General features: G+C 37.9%; 1 protein-coding gene across 1 annotated transcript in view; it reads left to right on the forward strand.

The window, feature by feature from the left end:
* The window catches only part of LOC120882546 (ATP-binding cassette sub-family A member 3-like), a 229,630-nt gene that overhangs the window by 82,126 nt on the left and 120,668 nt on the right, over positions 1–26,836 (forward strand). Inside the window, exons 10-14 of the mRNA XM_040266561.1 lie at positions 3,026–3,163; positions 19,430–19,559; positions 24,682–24,836; positions 25,083–25,238; positions 25,553–25,763. Of these exons, the coding sequence (XP_040122495.1) occupies positions 3,026–3,163; positions 19,430–19,559; positions 24,682–24,836; positions 25,083–25,238; positions 25,553–25,763 (790 nt within the window). The remainder of the gene's footprint in view (positions 1–3,025; positions 3,164–19,429; positions 19,560–24,681; positions 24,837–25,082; positions 25,239–25,552; positions 25,764–26,836) is intronic.

The following is a 26,836-nucleotide window of genomic DNA, read 5'->3' on the forward strand; positions in this document are numbered from 1 at the left end:
CCGACTCTGTGTGACCCCATAGACGGCAGCCTACCAGGCTCCCCCGTTCCTGGGATTCTCCAGGCAAGAACACTGGAGTGGGTTGCCATTCCCTTCTCCAGTGCATGAACGTGAAAAGTGAAAGTGAAGTCTCGCAGTCATCTCCAACTCTTCACGACCCCACAGACTGCAGCCTATGAGGCTCCTCCTTCCATGGGATTTTCCAGGCAAGAGTACTGGAGTGGGTTGCCATTGCTTTCTCCGAGGTTACCATCTACATATATATATTTATGTAAATGTATGCTATATTAGCATACATTTATATATACAATTTTATATATAAATTTATATATTGTATATATAAAATTGTATATATATATATAATTAGGATGGAGGAGCCTGGTAGGCTACAGTCCATGGGGTTGCAAAGAGTTGGACACAATTGAGTGACTTCACTATCACTATATATAATTCTGTGGACAGAGGACCTGGTGGGGTCACAAAGAGTTGCACAAGACTGAGCTAATAACTTTCACATTCATACACACACACACACACATGTAATTGTTGATCTCTTAATTTCAAATGTATTTTAAAAATCCTGCATTATACTCTCCTCCCCTCATGATTACTGTTTTTGATATATTTTACATCTAATTATTTTCTGTATCTCTTATGTGCTTATTGTGGATAATCTTATGGGAGTTTTCTTGAGTGTTATGCATTGCTTTTCCTATGCTGCTTTTAATAATCTCTATCTTTAATTTTGTCATTTTAATTACCATGTGTTTTGGTGTGTTCCTCTTTGAATTCATCCTGTATGAGATTCTCTGCACTTAATGGTTTTGGATAACTGTTTCTTTTCCCAGGTTAGGGAATTTTTTAGCTATTATGTCTCCAGATATGTTTATACACTTTTTCTCTCTTTTCTCCTTCAGGGACCCCTATAATGTGAATACTGGTATGCTTGATATCATCTTAGAAGTATCATTAACTGTCCACATTTCCTTTCATTCTTTTCTTTTGTTAAGCATCAATGATTCTTGATACTCTGTCTTATTGATACTCAGCTTATTGATCTTTTTCCCCATATTATTTAGCCTACTGTTGATTCTTTCTAGTGTATTTTTCATTTCAGTTTTTGTGTTCTTCATCTCTGGTAGCTCTTTAGATTTTCTAACTCTTTGTTGAAAATTTCTAACTTCATTCTGTGTGCATCCATTCTCTTTAGTTTTTTGATGATCTTTACGGTCATTACTCTAACATTTTTCTCAAGTAGATTTTCTATTGCCCCTTCACCTCGTTCTTCTGGGTTTTTATATTGTTTCTTCATTTGGAACATATTCCTCTGTCACATGATTTTCCCTGACTTACTGTTTTTATGTCTGTATATTTGATATATTAGTTACATTTCTCAACATTGGAGAAGTGGCCTTGAAGGAGAAGTCTAATGCATCCCATCAGCACACTCACCTTTCATTACCAGAGCTATATGTCCTAGGTGTGCTCCCTATTTAGGCTATGTGGGTCCTTCTGTTGTGGTGGGCTGATTACCATGGGTAATCTGGCATGGTTTGTTAGCCTTAGTCTGATTGGTTGCCAGGCCCCTCCTTATGTAAGGGCTGTTGAACACTAGTTTCTGGGGCCAGGTCATGAGGTGGCTGGATTCTGAACCCTGTGGAGCCCTGGGCCTGTTACTGGTTCATTGTTAAGTGGAGTTGGGGTCCAGAAGATCTTGGGGCTTTTGCCCCCACGCTGGTGGGTGAGGCCAGGCGCTAGAGTTAGTGATGGTTCATTGGTAGGCAGAGTTAAGTCCTATGGTTTGGCTGTAGGATCCAGGGATCCTAGAGTTACTATTGGACTGTTGGTGACTGGGACTGGTTCCTGACACAGCTGTCTGTGGGATCTGGCATGTCTCAAAGCTTTGTTGACCTGTTACTGAGCACAGGGCCCAGCCAGTCCTAGGGCAGGTGCTGGCCTATTGGTAGTTGGGCTTGGACCACAGACTGTGGGGCTTTGGTTGTCCTGTGGTTAGTATCCACCCACTGCTGGGTGAGACTGTTCCCAAGGCTAGAGCAGGATCACTGGTGGGCAGAGCTAGGGATTCTGGGGCTAATGCCTACCCATTTGTGAATATACCAGGGCCCAGCTGCATGGTTCTGGGGGTCCTACTTGTAGTGCCTGCACATTGATGTGTGGGGCCAGGTCCTGGGCCCCTAGCTGGGAAGGGACATACTGTTTGTGCTGTGGGCTCAGAAGGTCTGAAGGTAGACCATCTGCTGCCTAGTTGATTCCTACAGGCTGTTGGGCAAGGGCATGGCTAGGCCCTAAGGCTAATCAGCTAAAAGGAGGATTCCAAAATGGTGCTTGCCAGCAAGTGTCCATATGGTACAATAAGCTCTCCCAAATGGCTGCCACCAGTGTCTGTATCCACAAGGTGAGCTGCAGTGGCCTCATACCTTTCCAGGTGTCTCTCCAAGATTAGCAGACCCAACAGCATTACCCAGGCATCTTTCAAATTACTACTTCTTCTCTGGGTCTTGGAGAATGTGATATTTTTCGTGTGCCCTCTAAAAGTGAAGTATCTATTTCCCCTAGCCTCCTAAGACTTCTGAAAGTAAGCCCCACTGGCCTTCAAAACCAAACATTCTAGGAGTTATTTTCTAGGAGTATACCATAATGGAACAGTATATGAAAAAGAATACATATATTTAAGTGTTTTTATGAAAGCAATTTTGAACTCACAAATTCATTGAAAGGGTCTGAGCAATCTTTAAGGATCTTTAGATCACATGTCCAAAGAAAGAGACTGACTCAGAATGATAGAATGCTTTTTGCTGAGCCATATTAAAGTGACATTTTAAATAGAATATTTTGTAGTTATTCTGTAGGAATTAAAATTATAGGCTATTTACTTCCAAGTTTCATTTCAAGTTATCTGCTGCAACCCATCTCAAAACTGAAGTGAAATGAGTCAAAATGTTTTCAAGTTTAGGAACATCTTATTTTTCAGTCACATGATAGATTGTTTTTCCTCTTTTCTTAGAAAGGCTACTGGCTTGGAAAGGCTACAAGCATTAGGAAAAAGGAAGATATGCCTGTTACTAGTAGAGTTCAAAATGCTTACTTTGAAGAAGAACCTGTTGGTTTGATGGCTGGTATCAGGATTCAACATTTGTACAAGGTATTATTTACAGGTCTCTTTTCCCCTGTACTATTGGAAAGTAATTTACAAAACATAGTAAATTAATTTTCTGTTGCAAAGAGCTGACTCATTGGAAAAGACTCTGATGCTGGGAAAGACTGAAGGCAAAAGGAGAAGATGGTGGCAGAGGATAAGATGGTTAGATAGCATCACCAACTCAATGAGCATGAATTTGAGCAGACTCTGGGACATAGTGAAAGAGAGGGAAGCCTGGCATCCTGCAGTCCATATGGTTGCACAGTCAGACACAATTTAGCAACTGAACAATAAAAATAACAAATGTTTGTCACTGGCCATAACCCTACTCCCAGATGTTAATAAAAGGTTATAGTCAGCAGACATTATTTAATGAGACAAAATGAAAATTTATGCAAATAAAATTAAAATCCATGTTTTCCTCTATTTACTTCTGAATAAAATTCGGCTTTGTATCTGCTACGATTCTTCCATCATAAGAGTTAATTTTTCACTGGAGCTGTGAAAACATGTTATGTAAATATAAATTTCTGTTCACCACTCTGGCTTTACTTATTCTACAAGTTATATATTGGGCCATTTGTTTACACTATCCTCTTTCGAAGTGTTCTGCAAGGACATGTTCTTAGACATATCAGTTTATCTGGATAAACTGCAAGCATGTATCATTCAGGTAACCCATATATCTGCTGGCATTCTCCTGGGCCTCAAGGAGATACTTCAGCTTAACTTAAACCTCTAATCCCACAATTTGTGGAAACTCAGATATCTCTTCAAAATTTCTGCTAATCATTTGTGGGTATTAGGAAGAGGATAAGACTTTTTATCCTATCATGGTTTTCTCTGCCTCCATTGCATTATGATTCTGTCTTTATCACATCACTGTAGATGTAAAACTGTCTTTTTATTGTATTTTCTCAGGAAGCCCATTCAAATCACAATTTTGTGATTTATGATTTATGGTGGGTTTATATTAACAGCCATATAAACCATTTCACCACCCATATCCTTTCTCATCTCTGTTTTCACTTTTCCACCAAGATTGTCCCTGAGGGCTTCCTCTAATTGGTGTAGTAGGTCATATTTTCTTAGCTCTTTCCCCCAGACTTGCATATCCAGACTTATGAGTACTAGCAGAACAAAGGACTTTCTATATACTATTTATTTATTCAGAAGTTCAACAAGTAGTTTCTTAGCACCTATTATGTTGTAGAAACTGATTGGTACTGGAAATATAGTTGTAAAATATTCAGATAAAATCTCCCTTTTAAAGGAAATGTAAGCAAACAGTTAGGGGTACTCCTGCCTCCAAAGAAGGACTTCCCTGGTGGCTCAGAGGGTAAACATCTGTCTAGAATGTGGGAGACCTGGGTTCGATCCCGGGGTCGGGAAGATCGCCTGGAGAAGGAAATGGCAGTCCACTCCAGTATTATTGCCTGGGAAATCCCATGGACTGCAGCCTACCAGACTCCTTTGTCCAGCCTGGTAGGCTGCAGTCCATGGGGTCACAAAGAGTCGGACACGACTGAGCGACTTCACTTTCACTTTCTGCCTCCAAGTAGGATGGGAATGTTCTTGGTAGCTCGACACTCAAACTGAAAACAGTAGAAGAAACCAGATAAATTATATTTATCAGACAACTGCAGAAGCTGTAAGGACTAGATTATTTTCAATTCCGAAGAATAAGCAATACTTTTAAACTGACCTTAAAAATACTGGCCATTTTCTCCCTTGTAGCTGTTTTCTAACTAGGGACTGAGAATCAATCCCTGTACCCTCTACTCCAAATAAGAACTCTACTGAAATAAAGAAGTGCTTGAGCCTTTTGGTGGTTATAGTTGGCTGGCATGACATTTGGAAGCATGAAGTGGTCCCATGTGATCAATTTTCCCTTTGAGATATTTAAACTGATGTAAAGAGCTTTAAGTGGGATTCTAGGAAACTAGATCAAGGATTCTAAAGGGCACTATGAAATCTGTAAACCTGGGAAGCTCAGAAGCCAAAATCTTGGCCTCCCCACCCCAGACACCTGGCATATTTGGAGTTGTAACAAGTAGAAAGTAAAGAACTATATTCAAAACTATAAAGAACAGAACAGAATCTCCTTTACCTGCAAGATATTCCATCAGAAGTTTAAGAGGACCGTTCTTACAGAGTAAGAATGAACTAGGATAGCTCAAATCTTTTTAAACTTCTGATCAGTTTTTCACTCCACTGAATTCCAGGTTAGATGTAATTGATCACCTCTTTCCCTTTTCTATTTAATCAAGAAAAGGGGTTACTTTCAGATGGAAGATGGCTGGAGCCTCCTTGGTTATTTTATACAAAATGCATAGCACAAATAAAGAATTACTAGACTTGTGAAGAGGTACAAGATAGTGACCAGTAACTAAGAATAGGAACATACCATGGAAGCAGACACACAGATTATCTAGAAACAGGAGTTAGCAGAGAAAGATTTTACAAGAACTATGAATACTGAAATAAAGAACATATTAAAAGATTGATATTCTCATCTGAATGGCTAAAATAAAAACATTTGACAATAATATTTGTAGCAAGGATATGGAAAAAGGTTATATTTCTAGCAATACAAATCAATATAACAATTTCAGAAACCTATGTGTCAGTGTATCATTCAAAGTTGAGCTAGGAAACAGAAATTATTCTCTAGTAATACAGAAATTTTAGTGCAAAGAATTTAGTAATATAAACAGGTAAAAATACTGATAGGAATAAATCAAACTTTAAAGAATATAGAAATAGTAGATTAGAGAATAGTCACTACCTCTAAGGCTCAGGAGGCAGCACTCACTGGAAGAACAAACTTGGAAAAGTTTCTTCCTCTCTACCAAGGATGAGGTCAAACTTACTTTACTGAAGGCTGTGGTTCTGTGGCTGCGTGAATGGTAAGAAGTTTGCTGAGGTACCATAGGCTATGTCTGGCAACTGGAAAAAACTCGTACTGGGTGACAGAGAAACATGCCAAGAAACTTCTTGCTTCAGTCCTGGAGAGAGAAGCCACTGGATGTGGTAATGATGAGGCTTGCTGAGGTGCTAGTGCTACCTTCTATGAAGCCACCACTGAGTCAGTGGTGAAGTCTGACTGAAGTCTGCCTGAAGGGATAATGGTAATAATGAAAAAGATGATTATATCATGTATTATAGCATGTATTACATCATGAGGGAAACAAGATGATTGGATAATAACTTGGACAGACAACAAGAATGAGAAGTAATTTTCATGGAATAGTGAAGGAAAGCCTCTCTGTGAAGGTGATCTTTGTGTTGAAATCTGAAAGATGTGGATGAATCAGGGAGTTGAAAAATGAGAGATAAAAGATTAAAACAGAACATTAAATCCAAGTTCTGAGGTAGAAAAAACATTGTTATGTATTTGAAGAAGCAAACAAAGAAGAAATGGTTGAAACAAGTTTGAAGAGATAGAAGCCAGATCAGGTAGGAACCATGAGGTCACAGTAAAGTTCAATAAACTTTGGACTTGAAAAATAGTTGGAAGTCACTAAAGGAGTATGATTGCTATAAGGACATAATCTGATTTATGCTTTGAAAATATTCTCTGACTGTGATGTGGAGAATTACTGAGAGGAAGATGAATAAGGAAGTTTCTGTAATCATAACAGCTTGGACTAAGGTGGTGTCAGTGAATGTGAGAGAGAAGTGAACAGTTTAAGGCTGTTTTCTGTAATTAGAACTGTAAAGAGTGCAGCAGGTTGAGGGAAGAGGAGGAAACTCATTTGATTTGGGTTTCTGACTTGAACAATTGAGTGGATAGTGGTGATATTTATGGATATGGAAAAGACTGGAGAGTAATTACAGTTTTTTTAATTTAAAAGTGGAGGCTTGAGGAAATTAACAGATCTCTTTTGGATATAAGTTTGAAGTAACATTTAAACAAACATCCAGGTGAGATATCAGTTTTAGAAGTCTAGAGTTTAGGAAAATTTAAAGCCTGATATGCATTTGAAATTTATCAGCAGAGAGATGACATTTAAAACAAATATTGAGATGAAGGCTTAAGGAGAAAATGTAGATACGATGCACTTTAATTATAATGTATTATTACTTTTCCATTACTCTCTATATTTGTCCTTTTCTGTTCAAGTTAGCAGAAAGGGCTTAAGAGATGAATTTTAAAACAAATATGTTTGATTCCCACCTCTTCCATGTATTTTTTATTTCTTAAAATATCTGAGCTTAATTTTCTTCATTTGCAATGTGGGGAATGGTAGCTACCATATAGGTTTGCTTTACGGGTTAATTGTGAGATGTGATATATAAAACCAAACAGTGCTTGGGACATAGTAGATATTTAGAAGAGTTCATTCTCTTCCTGCGCTGACTACTTCTCCCTCTCTACCATCACTTGTACCTACTGGTCTTTGAAAAATAACCAATTTTTGTCCCTGTCGTTTCAAACATATTTCTCTAATAAATATTTAACCTTACTGTTTCTGTTATCTTATCATTACCTAACTCCCTGGATAATTTAACTTTATCCTCCACCATGGTCCTGGGAAGACTGAATTTCCTGTCATCAATAAATGAAATGATGTTATCTTAATTTTACCTACCTGCTCTCACTCTACTTGATATCCTAATCCAAGGAGGGAAGTAGATATGATTTTTCTCATTCATGAAAGTTGATGATTTTTTCTTTCAATTAGGGATAGACTGTAAATATATTTTATTTTTAGAACAGTCTTATATTTATAGAAAGTGAGAAGATAGTACATGTCCCCATATATTTATGTATTTTCAATATTTTGTTATTAACATATTAATATGGTACATGTGCTACAATTAAAAACAAATGTGAAATGATAGGGTGGTGTCAGCATCACAGCAGCGTAAGTTGCTTTGTCTTTCTCCTTCACTCTACAACCAGTAAAATATCCATAACTCAGCGAAGTTGCTTCTGTGCAATAGACACGGTTGCCAGAGAATTCCATACGTCTGTGCAACTGTATAGAGTGGACTAGGAACACATGGAGGCCGTGTCTGCAATCCCAGACCCCTGGCTGAGCCCACAGCTCCAGAGAACCCAGAAGCAGCAGGAGAGGCAGCTCATACAAACCAAGTCTCCTGGTTAAGTGGCACCTCTGGCCACAGTGGACCAGGCAGCAGCAGCAGCTGGGCCTGTGACACCATCCCTTTAGCCATAGAGGCTCCCATGACTCAGCCTGCCCCCAAACTCAATCACCCCAGATGCGGCAAAGGCACCTATGATACCGGTTCCCTCTCCACCTTTACCACCCCCATCCCCGAAAACGGAGCCTTCAACCCAGGAGACCTTAGACATAGCAGAGGTGCGTGACATCTTGGTGTCACAGGCACCTTTAATTTTTCTGTGTCTTTGTGTTTAAACTGAAATTCTTTTATTCATGTATTTATTTTTTATTATTTTTGCTGTGCTGGATCTCCATTGCTGTGCATAGGTTTTCTCTCGTTGTGAAAAGAGTGGCTACCCTTCGTTGTGGTGCACAGGCTTCTTATTGCAGTGGTTTCTCTTATTGCAGGGCATAGACTCTAGGGCATGCAGGTTTCAGTAGTTCTAGCATGCAGGCTCAGGTGTTGCAGCTCACAGGCTCCAGAGCGCAGGCTTAGTAGTTGTGGGGCAAGGGCTCAGTGGTCCCCCAGCACATGGGATCTTCCCAGATCAGGGACGAACCAGTGTCCCTTGCATTGCAAGGCAGATTCTTAACCACTGGACCACCAGGGAAGCCCCCAAAGTGGAATTCTTGTAGGCAATATATAGTTCCATCTTTTTAAAAATTCAGTCTCTTAATTGGTGCATTTAGATCATTATTACTAAAGTTATTATTAATATAGGTGAATTAATATTAACCAATGTTATTAAATGAATCTTCCCTCATAGCTCAGCCAGAAAAGAATCTGCCTGCAATGCAGGATTCCCCCCGCAACTCAGGAGACCTGGGTTCTATTCCTAGGTCTTGGAGAAGGAAATGGCAACCCACTACTATATTCTTGCTTGGGAAATCCCATGGGCAAAGGAGTCTGGTGTGGGCTACAGTCCATGGAGTCACAAGAGTTGGACATGACTTAGTGACTAAACTACCATCAACATTTAATATTAATATCTATAATTGAGAGTACAGGTGGCACACTGGTAAAGGATCAGCCTTCCAAAGCAGGAGATGCAAGAGTCTGATCCCTGAGTGGGGAAGATCCCGTGGAGTAGGAAATGGCAACATGTCCAGTGTTCTTGCCTGGAAAATCCATAGACAGAGAAGCCTGTAGAAGCCGGCTACAGTCCATGGGGTCAAAAGAGTCCAACATGACTCAGCGTTTGAGCATCACTAACTGTAACTTTCTTATACTTATCGCACATATTCTTTGTTACCTGTTTTATCCTCTCCTTCTTTTCTGCCTGTCAGTAGCTTATACAGGTCTTATGTAATTTAATCCCCTTATTCCTGTAGGATTCTTCTCTGATCTCTGGCTTATTTCAAGTAAAGTGAAATGAAATCGTTCAGTCATGTCTGACTCTTTGAGAACCCATGGACTATACAGTCCATGGGATTCTCTAGGCCAGTATACTGGAGTGGGTAGCCTTTCCCTTCTCCAGAGGATCTTCCCAACCCAGGGATCGAACCTAGGTCTCCCACATTGCAGGTGGATTCTTTACCAACTGAGCCACAAGGGAAGGCCTAGGTTGGCTTGTCAGGAGTGGGATTCAAACCCATGCCTCCAGGGGAGACTGCAACCTGAATGCAGGGCCTTAGACCGCTCAGCCATGGCTTATTTCAATATATTTTTATTTTTCAAGATTTTTATTATTTGGTTTTTGGCAAATACATGCTTTGGTCTAGATTTTTTGTGTGTGTGGTCTTTATCCTGCTGAATTTCCTTTGAGCTTCCTAGAAATATAGTTTGGTATCTATCATTCATCTAGAAAATTCTCAGTCATCATTTCTTCAAATATATCTTCTGGTCCTTTCTCTCTTTTTTTCCTTCTGGCAATCCCATTATATTATACACAGACAACTCCTTTTGTAACTGTCCAACAGTTCTTGGAGATTCTGTTCTGATCATTTTCATTCTTTTTTCTTCTTATTTCAATTTGAGATGTTGTTATTGTTGTTTCAAGCTTACTGTGTCTTCTTTTCTCAGCCATGTCCAGTCTACTAGTGAGCTCATCAAAAGTGTTCTTCACTTCTGTCATATTGTTATTGCTCTTTAACATTTCCTTTTGATTCTGCATTAAAGTTTCTTTTTACTTACATTATACATTTATTTTTCATGTTGTTCCTTAAGATGTGGAGACATTTGCATATTAATCATATTTATTTTTCTATAGTATTTTTATTGAAGTATAGTTGATGTATTAATTTCTGCTCTATAGCAAAGTGATTCAGATTCTTTTCTATTGTGGTTTATCATGGGATATTGAATACAATTTCCTGCACTATGCAGTAACATCTTGTTATTTATCTATTCTATGAATAATAGAGTCTAGTCAAGGCTATGGTTTTTCCAGTGGTCATGTATAGATTTGAAAGTTGGACTGTGAAGAAAGATGAGTGCTAAAGAATTGATGCTTTTGAACTGTGGTGTTGGAGAAGACTCTTGAGAGTCCCTTGGACTGCAAGGAGATCCAACCAGTCCATTCTGAAGGAGATCAGTCCTGGGTGTTCTTTGGAAGGACTGATGCTAAAGCTGAAACTCCAATACTTTGGCCACCTCATGTGAAAAGTTGACTCATTGGAAAAGACTCTGATGCTGGGAGGGATTGGGGGCAGGAGGAGAAGGGGACGACAGAGGATAAGATGGCTGGATGGCATCACCAACTTGATGGAAATGAATTTGAGTAAACTCTGGGAGTTGGCAATGGACAGGGAGGCCTGGCGTGCTGCTGTCCATAGGGTTGCAAAGAGTTGGACATGACTGAGTGACTGAACTGAACTGAACTGAACTGAGGGTCTGTTTCTGTTTTGTAGATACTTTTGGGTCATAATTTAGATTCCAAATATAGGTGATATGATATATTTGTCTTTCTCGTCACTTAGTATGATAATCTCGAAGTCCATCCAAGTTGTTTCAAATGTCATTATTTCATTCTTTTTATGGTTTAGTAATATTCTATAGTGTATGTTTACACATTGTCTTTATCTATTCGTATGTCGATGGACATTTATGTTGTTTCCAAGTCTTGGCTATTGGGAATATTGCTACCATGAAGATAGGGTTGTATGCAACTTTTTGAATTACATACTGTGTTGAATAGAAGTGGTGAGAGTGGGATTTTAACAAAAAGGTTTTCCGTTTTCACAACTGAGTATCATATTGGATGTTGATGTGTCATAAATAACTTTTATTATGTTGAGACATGGTCCCTCAATAACTACTTTGGTACGAGTTTTTTTTTTTTTTTAATCATGAACAGATGTTGAATTTTATTGAATGCCTTTTTCTGCAGCTATTGAGATGATCATGTGGTTTTTGATTTATCTTGATGTGGTGGATCACACTGATGGATTTGCATGTGTTGAACCATCCTTGTGAACTAGCCATGACTTCAACTTGGTTGTGGTATGTGATCTTTTTTATAATGTGCTGTTGAACTCAATTGCCGACATTTTGACAATTTTCACATCAATATTCATCAAAGATATTGTTCTGTAATCTTTTCTGGTAGTGTCTGTGTCTGTTTTTGGTACCAGGGTAATGATGGCTTTACAGAATGTCTTTGAAAGTATTTTCTCTTCTTCAGTCTTATGGAAGAGTTTGAGAAAAATTGGTAGAAGTTCTTTGTATGTTTGGTGGAATTTGCCGGTGAAGACAACAGGCTCTGGACTTTTGTTTGTAGGAAGTTTTTTTTTTTTTTTTTAAATGGATACTATTTTACTTTTAGTGATTGATCCATCCAAGTTATTTAATTGTTCTTGATTCAGCCCTTCAGTTTTGAACAGCTGTGTTTCTAAAAAGTCCATTTCTTCTAGGCTGTTGAATTTATTGGCATATAACTTTTCATATTATTCTTTTATGGTATTTTGTATTTCTGTAATATCAGTTGTGATTTCTTCTCTTTAATTTCTAATTATATTTACTGGATATTCTCTTTTCTTTTCTTGATGAGACTGTACAGAAATTTATCAATTTTGTTTACCCTTTCAAAGAATCAACTCTTGGTTTTATTGAATTTCTTCTAGTGTTTTTAAAATTAATTAATTTATTTTAATTGAAGAATAATTAGTTTACAATATTGTGATGGTTTTTGCCATACATCAATATGAATCAGCCATAGGTATACATGTGTCTCCTCCATCTTGAACACCCTCCCACTTTCCTCCTTACCCTGTTCCTCCAGGTTGTCACAGAACACCAGATTTGGGTGCCCTGCTTCATATATCAAACTTGCACTGCTTGTCTATTTTATATATGGTAATGTGTATGTTTCAATGCTATTTTCTCAAATCATCCCACTCTCTCCTTCTCCCAGTGAGTCCAAAAGTCTGTTCTTTACATCTGTGTCTCCTTTGCTGCCCTGCACGTAGGATGATCAGGACCATTTTTCTAGATTCCATATATATGTGCTAATATATGGCATTTCTCTTTCTCTTTCTGACTTAAAGTAAATTAAGGTCATTACTGTATTATACAATAATTTGTAAAAGCTAAATACACATATAAAGAATATAGAAAAAAATGAGAAAATTCTAAAAGTTTAGAGAAAATACAGAATAGAAAATTGTGTGCATGTATGTGTATAGTCTCATTGAGGAAAATTGCAAAATTTTCTACAAAACTACTATGAAAAAAATTGTTAAAACAGCCCTTGGGTGGAATACAGGCAACTTTTATTTCCTTACTTAGAAGATTCACTGATTTTTAAATAACATGTTGTTTAGTTTCCATGTAATCATTTTTTAAAATTTCTTTTCTGCGGTGGGTTTCCAGTTTCATGCCATTGTGATCTGAAAAGATAGCTGAAATAATTTCTGTATTCTTAAATTTGTTGCGAATCATCTTGTGTCCCTGTATGTGGTCAGTCCTAGAGACTGTTCCATGTGCACTTGGAAAGAATGTGTATTCTGTTTTTTAAATGTTATACCCTATATATATCAAGAAGACTTAACTGTTCTATTGTATCATTTAATTTCTCTGTTGTGTTATTACTCTTCTGTTTATAAAATCTGTCCACTGATGTGAGTTGGGTGTTAAAATCTTGCACTTAGTTATGTCTGGCTCTTTGCAACCCAATGGACTGTAGACAGCTTAGCTCCTCTGTCCATGGAATTTCCTAGGCAAAATCACTGCAGTGGGTTGCCCTTTCTACTCCAGGGAATCTTCCCAACCCAGAGATTGAACCCATATCTCTTGAGTCTCTGGCATTGGTAGGCAGATTCTCTACCACTGCACCACCTTTATATCTGTTAGTGTTTGTTTTATGTATTTAGATGCAAAATGATTCAGTTATACCCCTAAAATGTGCATATTTGTTGATGAGTGTAATACACTCTTCTTGCATTTATTCTTTTATAATATTATTTTGTATTTTTCTTTATGGCCTTTGTTTAAAGTCTATTTTTTTCTCATATGAGTACTGTTACACTCACTTTCCTCTAATTTCCATTTGAATGAAATGTCTTTTTCATCTTCTCACTTTCAGCCTATGTCTGTCATTTGCACTGAATATTCTCTTCTAGGCAGCTAGACTCATGTGTGTGTGTGTGTGTGTGTGTGTGTTTAATCCAATCTTCTACTCTATGTCTTTTGATTGGAGCGTTTAAGCCATTGACATAAGGTAATTATCAACAGATATGTATTTATTGCCATTTTAAACCTAATTTTCCCTTTGATTCTGTGTTTCTTTGTTGATTTCTTCTTTGTTCCTTTCTTTTTCTTTTTGTTCTTCCTTTTGTTATTTGATTAGTTCCTTTTATATTAATTATGCTTGTGTTCTCTGTTTTTCGGTTTTTGTGAAACTATTGTATGTTTGTGATTATCTTGTTTTTCAAGTATGTTAACATTTTTCTATATCTAACTGCTTTAGACTGATTTTCTTATAGGCTCAAATGCATTGTAAAAATATCTGCATTTTGCTATTCTCTTTCTTCACACTTTTTGGCTTTGTTGTCCTCTTTTACATCTTCATATTTACCCTTTTGCTGTTCACTGCTTTCATAAAAAATATTTTATTTTATTTTTTAAAAATCTGTATACTGGTTTATTTAAGTAATTTCCTTTTCAATTCTCATTTTCTCTTTTCTATGGATTCTTATTTCTTATCTATCTTGAAAATATCTTTCAATATTTCCTTTATGATAGGTTTCATTTTAGTTTAGTTCTTTTAGTTTTTCCTGTCTCAGAAATTCTTTATCTCTCCTATTCTAAGTGATAATCTTTCTTGAAAGGGTATCTTATGTTGCAGATTTTTCTCTTTCAAGATTGTGAATGTATCTTGCTACTCCCTTTTGGCTTGCAACATTCTTATAGGGAAACCAGCTCATTGCCTTAAGGAGATTTCCTTGCACTCAAATTTTATTTTTCTCTCCTTGCCTTCAGCATTCTCTCTTTACATTTAACTTTTGCTTCCCTGGTGGCTCAGACAGTAAAGAATCTGCTTGCAATTCAGGAGACCTGGGTTTGATCCCTGGGTTAGGAAGATCTCCTGGAGAAGGGAATGGCAACCCACTCCAGTATTCTTGCCTGGAGAATTCCATGGACAGAACAACCCAGTGGGCTACAGTCTATGGGGTTGCAAAGAATTGGAAATGATTGAGCAACTAACACTTTGACTTTCTTTCTTTCTTTGCCACTTTATAGTATGTCTGGTGTAAGTCTGCTTGGGTTCATATTGTCTGGGAGTCACTATGCTTCCTGTATCTGGATATCTGTTTCCTTTTTTTTTTTTTTTGCTTTTTTTTTTTTGCTTCCCTGGCAATCCACTCCAGCACTATTGCCTGGAAAATCCCATGGACAGAGGAGCATGGTAGGCTACAGTCCATGGGGTCATAAAGAGTCAGACACGACTGAGTGACTTCACTTCACTTGACTTCAGTAGTTCAGCTGGTAAAGAATCTGCCTGCAATGTGGTAGACCTGGGTTCGATCCTGGAGTTGGGATGATCCCCTGGAGAAGGGAAAGGCTACCCACTCCAGTATTCTGGCCTGGAGAATCCCATGGACTGTATACTCCATGGGGTCGCAAAGAGTCAGACATGACTGAGCGACTTTCACTTCACTTCACTTCTTTAGGTTTGGAAAGTTTTCAGTCATAATTTCTTCAAGTATATTTTTTGATCTCTTTTACTTTTTCTTCTTTTGTTGGAATTTATTCATCACTTATTCATTTTGTATTATTCAATCTTCTATTCATTGTTTCTAGCTCAGCTTTTGCCTCAGCAAATGACATTTCCAATTTTTCTTGGTTCTTTATAGTTTCTAGTTTCTTTATATAATAATCTGAATTTTTATTGATAGCCTTTCATTGTCTCCTTTTTGCACTCTGTGTCTATCAGGCTGAAGAGGTCTGTTTCCTTGTTTGTTCTTTTAGGTGAGTTTTCTTGGTCTTTTAGCTGGGAGTTGTTCCTCTACTTCTTTTTATCTATGTTTCTCTTACTTTGTGAGTTTAGGAGAAACAATTATCCACCATGGTCTTAGAGGGCTATTTGATGTGGTAGCATCCCTGTGTAGCCTGAATGGCTTTGATATTGTTGATGCCAATGCTGTTCTTAGTATGAATGACTGCTGCTTCTTTCCTCAGTGTGTCCTGGCTTTTATCCCCTTGATATGCAGTGTGACTGGTCTTATGGTGATCAGAACCTGCCCTGCGTGTTAAGCAGTGCCTCCTCTTTTCCCTGTGGCTGTCACAGCCGTATCAGGGGCAGGGTCTGCACCTTAGTTGTTGGAGTAGGAATCCCTCATCTGTTTCTGAGCTGCACTGTGAAGTAGGTGGTATTGCAGTGCTCCCACTGGGAGAGGAGCCACCAAGTATTCCTCCACCAGAGCTGTCCATCAGGGACTGCACTCCGTTGTGTCATCTGTCACCCATTGTGCAGGGTCACACAGCACACTGTTTCGGCACTGCTCTCAGCCCTGCCTCAACCATGGAAAAGCTGACAATTTGCTCTAGTGTCCTTCAGGCATTGTTTTTTTACAAGGCAACCAGTGTGGATCAGCTGGATAAGTGACTGATAAATTTTAGTAGATGAGGCAGAGGGAGCTGTGCGTAAGGAAATCCCAAATTTCTGCCTTGTACATCCAGAGAGACAATGGTGTAACTTACTCAGAAAAGGAATATAGCAGGAGGAATACATTTTCAGATGAGTGAAAGTGAAGGTCAGTCAGTGGTATCTGACTCTTTGCGACCCCATGGACTATAGAGTCCACGGAATTCTGCAGGCCAGAACACTGGAGTGGATAGCCTTTCCCTTCTCCAGGGTATCTTCCCAATCCAGAGATTGAACCCAGGGCTCCCACATTGCAGGCGAATTCTTCATCAGCAGAGCCACAAGAAGCTGAAGTACTATGAAGACCTACAAGAACTTCTGGAACTAACACTCAAAAAAAGATGTCTTTTTCATCATAGGGGATTGGAATGCAAAAGTAGGAAGTCAGGAGATACCTGGAGTAACGGGCAAGTTTGGCCTTGGAATACAAAATGAAGCAGGGCGAAGGCTAATAGAGTTTTTCCAAGAGAAAGCACTGATCATAGCAAACACCCTCTTCCAACAACATGAGAGACGACTCTACACATGGACACCACCAGATGGTCAATACCAAAATAAGATTGATTATATTCTTTTCAGCTGAAAATGGAGAAGCTCTATAGAGTCAACTTTGCAAAATTCAGACTTAAACAGAAAAAAGTAGGGAAAACCACTAGATGATTCAAGTATGACCTAAATCAAATCCCTTACAATTATACAGTGGAAATGACAAATAGGTTCAAGGGATTTCATCTGACAGACAGAGTGCCTAAAGAATTACGGACGGCAGTTCATAATGTTGTACAGGAGGTGGTGATCAAGACAATTTCCAAGAAAAAAAAAAATAAGAAAAGGCAAAATGATTGTCTGAGGAAGCCTTACAAATAGCAGAGAAAAGAAAGCAAAGGAAAAAAAGGAAAGATATACCCATGTGAATGCAGAGTTCCAAAGAATAGCAAGGAGAGATAAGAAAGCCTTGCTTGTGATCAGTGTAAAGAAATAGAGGAAAACATAGAATGGGAAAGAATAGAGATCTCTTCAAGAACATTAGAGATACTAAGGAAACATTAACACAAAGACGGGCACAATTAAGGACAGAAATGGTATCAATCTAACAGAGGTAGAAGATACTAAGAACAGATGGCAAGAATGCACAGAGGAACTATACAAAAGGGATCTTAATGACCTGGATAGCCACAGTGGTGTGATCATTCACCTAGAGCCAGACATCCTGGAATGCAAAATCAGGTGGGCCTTAGGAAGCATCACTACAAACAAAGCTACTGGAGGTGATGTAATTGTAGTCGAGATATTTCAAATCCTAAAAGATGATGCTGTGAAAGTGTTGCACTTAATATGTCAGCAAATTTAGAAAACTCAGCAGTGGCCACATGACTGGGAAAGGTCAGTTTTCATCCCAATCCCAAAGAAAGACAATGCCAAAGAATGTTCAAACTACCGCACAATTGCACTCATCTCACACGCTAGTAAAATAATGCTCAAAATTCTCTAAGCAAGGCTTCAACAGTATGTGAAGTGAGAACTTCAAGATGTTCAAGCTGGATTTAGAAAAGACAGAGGAACCAGAGATCAAATTGCCAGCATCTGTTGGATCATAGAAAAAGCAAGAACATTCCAGAAAAACATCTGCTTTATTGACTATGCCAAAGCCTTTGACTGTGTGGATCACAACAAACTGTGGAACATTCTTAAAGAGATGAGAATACCAGACCACCTTACCTGCCTCCTGACAAATCTATATGTAGGTCAAGAAGCAACAGTTAGAACTGGACGTGGAACAACAGACTGGTTCCAAATTGAGAAAGGAGTACCTCAAGGCTGTATATTGTCACCCTGCTTATTTAACTTATATGCAGAGTACATCATGGTAAATGCTGGGCTGGATGAAGCACAAGCTGGAAGCACAAGGAGAAATATCAGTAACCTGGGTTATGCAGATGACACCACCTTTATGGCAGAAAGCAAAGAAAAATTAAAGAACCTCTTGATAAAAGTGAGAGAGAAGAGTGAAAAAGCTGGCTTAAAAATCAACATTCAAAAAACTAAGATCATGGCATCCAGTCGCATCACTTCATGGCAAATAGATGGGGAAACAATGGAAACAGTGGCAGACTTTATTTTCTTGGGTTCCAAAATCACTGCAGATAGTGACTGGAGCCATGAAATTGAAAGAAGCTTGCTCCTTGGAAGAAAAGCTATGACCAACCTAGACAGCATATTAAGAAGCAGAGACATTACTTTGCAGACAAAGATCCATCTAGTCAAAGCTATGTTTTTTCCAGTAGTCATGTATGGATGTGAGAGTTGGACTATAAAGAAAACTGAGCACCAAAGAATTGATGCTTTTGAGCTGTGTGTTGGAGAAGACTCTTGAGAGTCCCTTGGACTACAAGGAGATCCAACCAGTCTATCCTAAAGGAAATCAGTACTCATGCTGAGGCTGAAGCTGCAATATTTTGGTCATGTGATGCAAAGAATTGACTCATTTAAAAAGACACTGATACTGGGAAAGATTGAAAGCAGGAGGAGAAGGGGACAACAGAGGATGAGATGATTGAATGGCATCACTGATTTGATGGACATGAGTTGAGCAAGCTCTGGGAGTTGGTGATGGACAGGGAAGCCTGGCATGCTGTAGTCCATGGCGTTGCAAAGAGTTGGACACAACTGAGCCACTGAACTAACTAATTAGTAGAGTTTGAAGTGCTTATAGGACAACTACATATAATGAGTTTTTGCATTAAGTTCAATAATTTAGCAGAAAGACATTGACTGGAGCAGATTGTAATTTATCAGCTTCATGACAGTAAATGGATCAAAGTGGGACTCCATGAAATTGTTCAGAAAAAGTCTTATGGACCTACTTTGAACTTCTATCCACATTTTGCTTCCAGATATAATTGTTCATGATTTTTTTCTTTTATACTTTAATTTTACCTTTTGAGATTAATGTTCTCTTATTTTCTTATTCTATAAATAATTGATACAAATGCATGCCCTTTATAAGTAATAGAAATAGATATAAGGTTTGTGGTTTTTTATTCTTTTCACAGGAATTCACATTGCAAAATATGACAGTACTAGCAGTTCAAGACTTATCTTTGAATTTATATGAGGGGCAAATCACTGTCCTTCTCGGTCATAATGGAGCAGGGAAGACTACTACCTTATCTGTCCTCACAGGTAAATATTCATGGTTATTTTCACGCAGATACTGTGGATTAAGCTTTGAAGGTTTTGTGTACTCTTCTTGACATTGACATTATTATTTAAATGATACATATGGCTGTTTATTAATCTGCTTTCTTTACAAAGTGTAAAATCATTTATTATTGAGCTTAAAAATCAATGTTTATTTTTGTTTCTCAGGTACATCCCACTTCTCACTTTTTAGTGCACCATCCTCATTGGTCAATGCAAAGACTAGAGAGCCTTTCTGCTTTCACTTATCTATTCCTTTAAATTACTTTTATATTACTTTCTTCTGTTCCCCTGCTCCCTTCATAGGAAACCATTCTAATTTGTTTGATGTACATTGTTTCATTGTATAATGTGTATTATATATTCTTATGAATATACTTTTATATTTAATAAGAAAATTTCTACTCACATCCAAGTTGAAAGATTTTTAGTGACCACTCTTACAACCACTGCCTAGATTTTACCATTTTACCATTTTATATATTTGTCACAGATCTATTGATCCCATTTTTAGGCATCTGAAAATTAATTTTAGACATTAAGATGCTTCCTGATAAATAATTTAGAATGCATATCATTAACTAGAATTTTTCTTTTGGAATAAAATTTTAATTAAAAAATGCTTAAATTTTAAGTATTCATTTGCTGCATTTTGACATATGCATACCTCTGAATAATCCTGTTGCCTATTAAGATAGATAATTATCCCAGAAAGTGTTCTCATTACTCAAGTGATTCACTAAATTACAGATGAGGCAAAACTTTACTCATATCATTAGTATACATTAATATGCCAGATATTTGGGTGAAAACTAAGAATGCAGTGGTGACTGCAGCCATGAAATTAAAAGATACTTACTCCTTGGAAGAAAAGTTATGACCAACTCCAGTACTTTGGCCACCTCATGTGAAGAGTTGACTCACTGGAAAAGACTCTGATGCTGGGAAGGGTTGGGGGCAGGAGGAAAAGGGGACGACCGAGGGTGAGATGGCTGGATGGCATCACCGACTCGATGGACGTGAGTCTGAGTGAACTCCGGGAGTTGGTGATGGACAGGGAGGCCTGGAGTGCTGTGATTGATGGGGTCGCAAAGAGTCGGACAGGACTGAGCGACTGAACTAAACTGAACTGAAGAATGCAGTGTTGAGCAGAAAGTCCTTCTCTTCAAAGATCTTATAGTTTAGCAAGGATTTGATGAGTAAGTAGGAATTTTATAACATCTTGAGAAGTAAAAATTAAAGCTTGAGTGTTGGGTGTTGTCCTGTCACCTTGATCTAACACTGTGGGCAAGGGCTATGAGCAAAGGGGAAATAAAATCTAATTTGAGATTGGTACAAGGTGTAATGAATCATGAAAGAAAGGGGAGATGCATATTCTAAGGATATTCAAGGACAGGAAGTAAGAAAATAGGGAATATTATATGGCTAGAGAATAGAGAGAGAGAGAATAGGAATGACCAAAATGATACCAGAGTGTCAAGTGAAAGGTTGAAGCAAGGATGAATTTCCCAGTTTAGGTCAACTATAAGTAGCCTTATCTTTGAGGAAAGAAATGATGGAAAACAACAATTCTTTGTCAACTTCTATCTTTGAAATACTTCTGAAACTTAAAGCTCTTAATCATTACTTCCTAATTAATACCACATAATTATTAGTGAATATTGTTATTGTTGTCTTCAGTATAATATCAACTGCCACTTATTAAATATTTTTATGTATTTCCTCTTAGAGCATATTCCGTCCTTTACATTTTGTGACAGTGGTCCCCAAAGATAATCATCTCCTTGCCATGTCTTCTGGCCAGGTCTATGCCCAACATGTAGTGTGGAGAAGCTGCTGTATTGGGCACAGACCAGGCCAGAAAGACAACAACAAATCCCTAGGGTCTGCTTGGTGTGGTGGGCTGCTCCAGCCAAGGTGGCTTCCACGTTTTGCCTGGGAGGAAAAAGGTGGGGGCCCCGACCCTTGTGAGGAGGCAGGGCAGTGAAGTGGTCTGTCTCTTTCTCACTGAAAAGTCAAGCATGATTCAATTCACAACTTCAACAGACCTTGTTTAATTAGTTTTTGTTTACTTACAAAAAAAAAAAAAACCCACAGAACCGAATCCTAAATGACTAAATAAATCCTAAATAAAAATGGATTTGCTCCACAATATTTCTTAGGAAGATCAAGAACCAGCAATCCAGATACCCTAAAGGTCCCAAGTGTCATGGGCAAGTAGGGTTTTTCCTGGTAAGACAGATCCCTGCATGGGGTTGGATAGTTCTATGCCAAGAAGCTTGTTGGGGTGTGTGACACCTGGGAGATATATATATATATATATATATATATATATATATCACATTGCCTACTCTCTTCTTGTCTTCTATTCTTCTGCCTATCTACAATCTCCCTCTGTTTTTCACTTATGAGGACACTAGAGATTTCATTTAGGATTCAGCCAGATAATCCAGGATTATCTCATAATTATCTCATTATCTCATAATTATCTCATTATCTCATAATTATCTCATTATCTCATAATTATCTCATTATCTCATAATCCTGGATTATCTGGCTGAATCCTAAATGAAATCTCTAGTGTCCTCATAAGTGAAAAACAGAGGGAGATTGTAGATAAGCAGAAGAATAGAAGACAAGAAGAGAGTAGGCAATGTGATGTTGGACCCAGATAACCAGAGTGTTGCTTCACAGGATAATATTAGCAGCCATCACAATCCAAAAAAGACAAGAAATGGATTTTTCCCTCAGAGTCTCTGTTGAAGGTGAGGCCCTGCTGACACCTCAATTTCACCCCACTGATACTGATTTCAGACTTCCAGTCTCCAGAACTGTAATGGAATAAATTTCTTTTGTTTTAACACTAACTCTGTGGTAATTTGCTACAGCAGCCATTGGAAACCAATGCATTTGATATCTCAGAACATATATTGCTGCTACTGCTGCTGCTAAGTCATTTCAGTCATGTCCGACTCTGTGTGACCCCACAGACGGCAGCCCACCAGGCTCCCTTGTCCCTGGGATTCTGCAGGCAAAAACACTGGAGTGGGTTTCCATTTCCTTCTCCAATGCATGAAAGTGAAAAGTGAAAGTGAAGTCACTCAGTCGTGTCAGAGTTTTAGCGACCCCATGGACTGCAGCCTACCAGGCTCCTCTGTCCATGGGGTTTTCCAGAACATATATTATGCACTTCCTAATGTGTATATGCGCATTCCCTTTTCCTTACCAGGAATGCCTAAACCACCACTTCCCTTTTGAAATTTTCTACTCATTCATAAAGATTCAGCTCAAAAGCTACTTCCTGATCCCATCAACTAGAATTAATCACCCTTACCTCTGTTTGGTAACTATGTCCCAAGGGATTAGAGTAATTTCTTACACAGTAAGTTTTCAATAAATACTTGCAGAATGAATTAATTGTATCATGTATCACAGTTGTTGAGACACTTGTTTCCTCAATTAAAAGTAGCTTGAAGCCCAAGGGTTATGTCTTGTAATTTTTTGAATGATAATTTTTAGTTGAGGAAAAATTCATATAACATAAAATTATTCAGTTTAAAGTTTCCAGCTTAGTAGCATGTGGTACTTTTACAATATGTGCAACTACACAGTGGAGTGGTAAGTATATTCAAGGGATTAGATCTGGTAGACAAAGAGCCTGAAGAACTCTGGATGGACATTTTTAACATTGTACAGGATGCAGTGACCAAAATCATTCCAAAGGAAAAGAAATGCAAAAAAGCAAAGTGGTTGTCTGAAGAAGCTTTAGAATAGCTGAGCACAAAGAGAAGCAAAGATAAAGAAAAAAGGGAAAGACATACCCAATTAAATACAGAGATCCAGAGAATAGCAAGGAGAGATAACAAGGCCTTCTAAAATGAACAATGCAAAGAAGTGGAGCAAAACAATAGAATGGGAAAGACTATAGATCTCTTGAAGAAAATTGGAGGTATCAAAGGAACATTTCATGCAAGAATAGGCATGATAAAGGGCATAAGTGGTGAGGAACTAACAAGAGCAGAAGAGGTTAAGAAGAGTTGGCAAGAATACACAGAGGAACTCTACAAGAAAGGTCTTAATGATCCTGATAACCATAGTGGTGTGGTTAATCACCTAGAGCCAGACATCTTGGAGTGTGAAGTGGACCTTAGGAAGCATTACCATGATTAAACCAATGGAAGTGGTGGAATTCCACTTGAGCTATTTAAAATCCTAGAAGATGATGCTGTTAAAATGCTGCTTTCAATATGCCAGCAAATTTGGAAAACTCAGCAGTGATGACAGGACTGGAAAAGGTCAGTTTCATTCCAATCCCAAAGAAAGACAAGGCCAAAGAATGTTCAAACTACCATACAGTTGTGCTCATTTCATAGGCTACTAAAGTTATGCTCAAAATAGACTTCAGCAGTACATGAATTGAGAACTTACACATATGCAAGCTGGGTTTCAAAGAAGCAGAGGGACCAGAGATCAAATTGCCAACATTCATTGGATCATGGAGAAAGTAGAGGGGTTCAAGAAAAACATCTACTTCTGCTACAGTGACTATGCTAAAGACTTTGTGTGCATCACAACAAACTGTGGAAAGTTCTTAAAGTGATGTGAGAACCAGATCACATTATCTTTCTCCTGAGAATCCTGTAAGTGGGTCAAGAAGCAACAGTTAGAACTGGACATAGAACAAATGACTGGTTCAAAGTTGGGAAGGGAATATAACAAGGCTGTATATTGCCACCCTGCTTATTAAACGTCTGTGAAGAGTACATCATGTCCAGGTTGGACGAATCACAAGTTAGTAAGATTATACTGTGGTTTGCCTATGTTGTCAAATAGACAGTAGCACAGAACACTGAAACCGAAAATTCTTCAAAGTATTTTTTATTACTCAATTAAAATTTTTATACTCATTAGAAACCAGAATATATAGATTTTTTAAAAAATTTCCCCATTACCAGAAGGTACCAGGTCACTTTCTTTGTAAGAGGTACTGATAATTCTTTCAAGTAGTCTACAAATAGACTATTAAGGAGGTGCTAATGAACAGTGTATTGTGAGATTCTCTCACTGAAACGAAGTTTCTGTCATGTCTTATGCTTGATTCTAGGTCTCTATCGTCCTACCAGTGGAAAGGTGTATATTAGTGGATATGATATCTCAAAAGATATGGTTCAAGTCAGGAAAAGCTTGGGCTTGTGCCCCCAGGATGACATATTGTTCCATCAGTTGACAGTGTCAGAACATCTCTATTTCTACTGCGTGGTGAGCCAGAGATATATTCTTTTTTCCCACCCTTTTCATATGCTTCAGGCAGTGTGACAAAGAACCAATATCTGTATCCTTATTTAGTGGAAATTCATTCTTTGGAGACATTGTTCCTTAACTACAAAGGGAGGCAAAGAGAAGAAAAAGCTCATGTCTTAATAACTCTGTAAGAAAGATCTTGATGAAAGAATTTTTCTAAGGACAAAGTTGGAAGCACCATGTAAACTCTGGCTTCTTTTTTAGATAAAAGGAGTACCTCCAAAAACACGTTCTAAAGAAATTAACAAAATGCTGCTATCTTTTGACCTGATAGAAAAGCGTGATGCCCTTTCAAAGTCACTGAGTGGAGGAATGAAGCGTAAACTCTCCATTATTATCGCACTTATAGGCGACTCCAAGGTAAAGAACCACTAACATGGGTCCCTGCCCCAGCTAATATATAAAACTGAGCTGACACAACCTATGAGCTGATATGAATCTAACTCTCTAGAAGGAACTTCCCAAATGATAATCAGAGGGTATTTCCATCATTGATCCAGTTGATATAATATGGTTATGGGGTTTTAATTTATTGTTAATTTTTCAAAGTTCTTAATATAGTCTAGATTATGTATTTTAGCTTGCATATGTCCCCCATGTAAAATAGTAAGTTATCACATAAAGAGCATAACATGAATTAAATATGATCATGGAATTGTTCTTCTGATCTATAGGTGGTGATACTTGATGAGCCAACATCTGGCATGGACCCAGTCTCAAGGAGATTCACCTGGGATGTCCTTCAGAAGCATAAAGAGAATCGTACCATCTTATTGACAACCCACCACATGGATGAAGCTGATGTCCTGGGTGACCGTATAGCTATCATGGTGAAGGGTACTCTGCAGTGCTGTGGCTCTACAATTTTCCTGAAAAAAGTTTATGGTCTGTCTCCCTTTGATCACTGTTTGGATGCTAATGCCTGAATAACATTCTCTAACATAATTTTATTATAATTTTTGTTCCTTGACACAAAACTTCTTGTGTCCTATTACATTAAATCTAAACTATTTAAATTGGCTATTTGTAATTTATCTATCTATTCCTATTATTTTTCATTATGATATGATGAGTATATTCTAACTTAGAAAATTCATTCTATTACTGACCTTAAAAAAGTCGTGTTTCTTTCTCTCACCTGGCTTCCACTGAAGTTAGTTTTTGTTGAAATGAAGTAATACTTCCAAGGTATTTGGTTCATAGACTGATAACTTGCAGGGGAGAAAATGAGTGACTCAGTATCTCTGACCCTTCTTTCTATATTGCCAAGTCAGCATCACTCCCCTCTGGTGTAATTAGCTAATTACTTTCTAGTTTATTTTCATGAAATCATCTTGAAATGTGGTAGTTGATCAATAGGAATTTATTGAACAGGATATGAATAAATAGTGAAATAAAACAATCTTGATTTTAATAAGGATATAGTCTGATTAGTCAGTAAGACTAGTACATTAAAAATGAGCCATAATATCATATATAACTGAGTTCCGAAATTACCAGGTTCAAACCAGTAAGTATATCAGGGCATCAGAATTGGAGCATACAAATCAATGAGAATAGTTAAGACTGACATTATTCCATTAATCATTAATTTGGTGTTTGAATTCATTCATTCAACTCACACTTATTTTGGGTGAGTTACATTTAATGTTTATACACATTTATCTCATCTTCTCTTCATAACCTCACTATTTTTATGGAGCAGAAAACTGCCGCTTATTCTTAAGTCTAAGTCAATCATGCAGTTAAGTGGCAGAGTTTTGGACCTGGGTTCTTCTGACAACAAAGCCCTTGTTTTGCACTCTAACATGCTACCATTTTCCCTTTACTCTATCTCAAAGAGGATATTGAGTTGAGTTTTAAGCAGTATATTTGGTGAATATCAGAAATAAAGGGACTCATACTTTTGAATGTTTTTTCACTTACGATGGGAACATATAAGTTGATATTCCTATAGC

Source organism: Oryx dammah, unplaced genomic scaffold (genome assembly GCF_014754425.2).
Source record: "Oryx dammah isolate SB20612 unplaced genomic scaffold, SCBI_Odam_1.1 HiC_scaffold_2, whole genome shotgun sequence".
Classification (NCBI taxonomy): Eukaryota; Metazoa; Chordata; class Mammalia; order Artiodactyla; family Bovidae; genus Oryx; species Oryx dammah.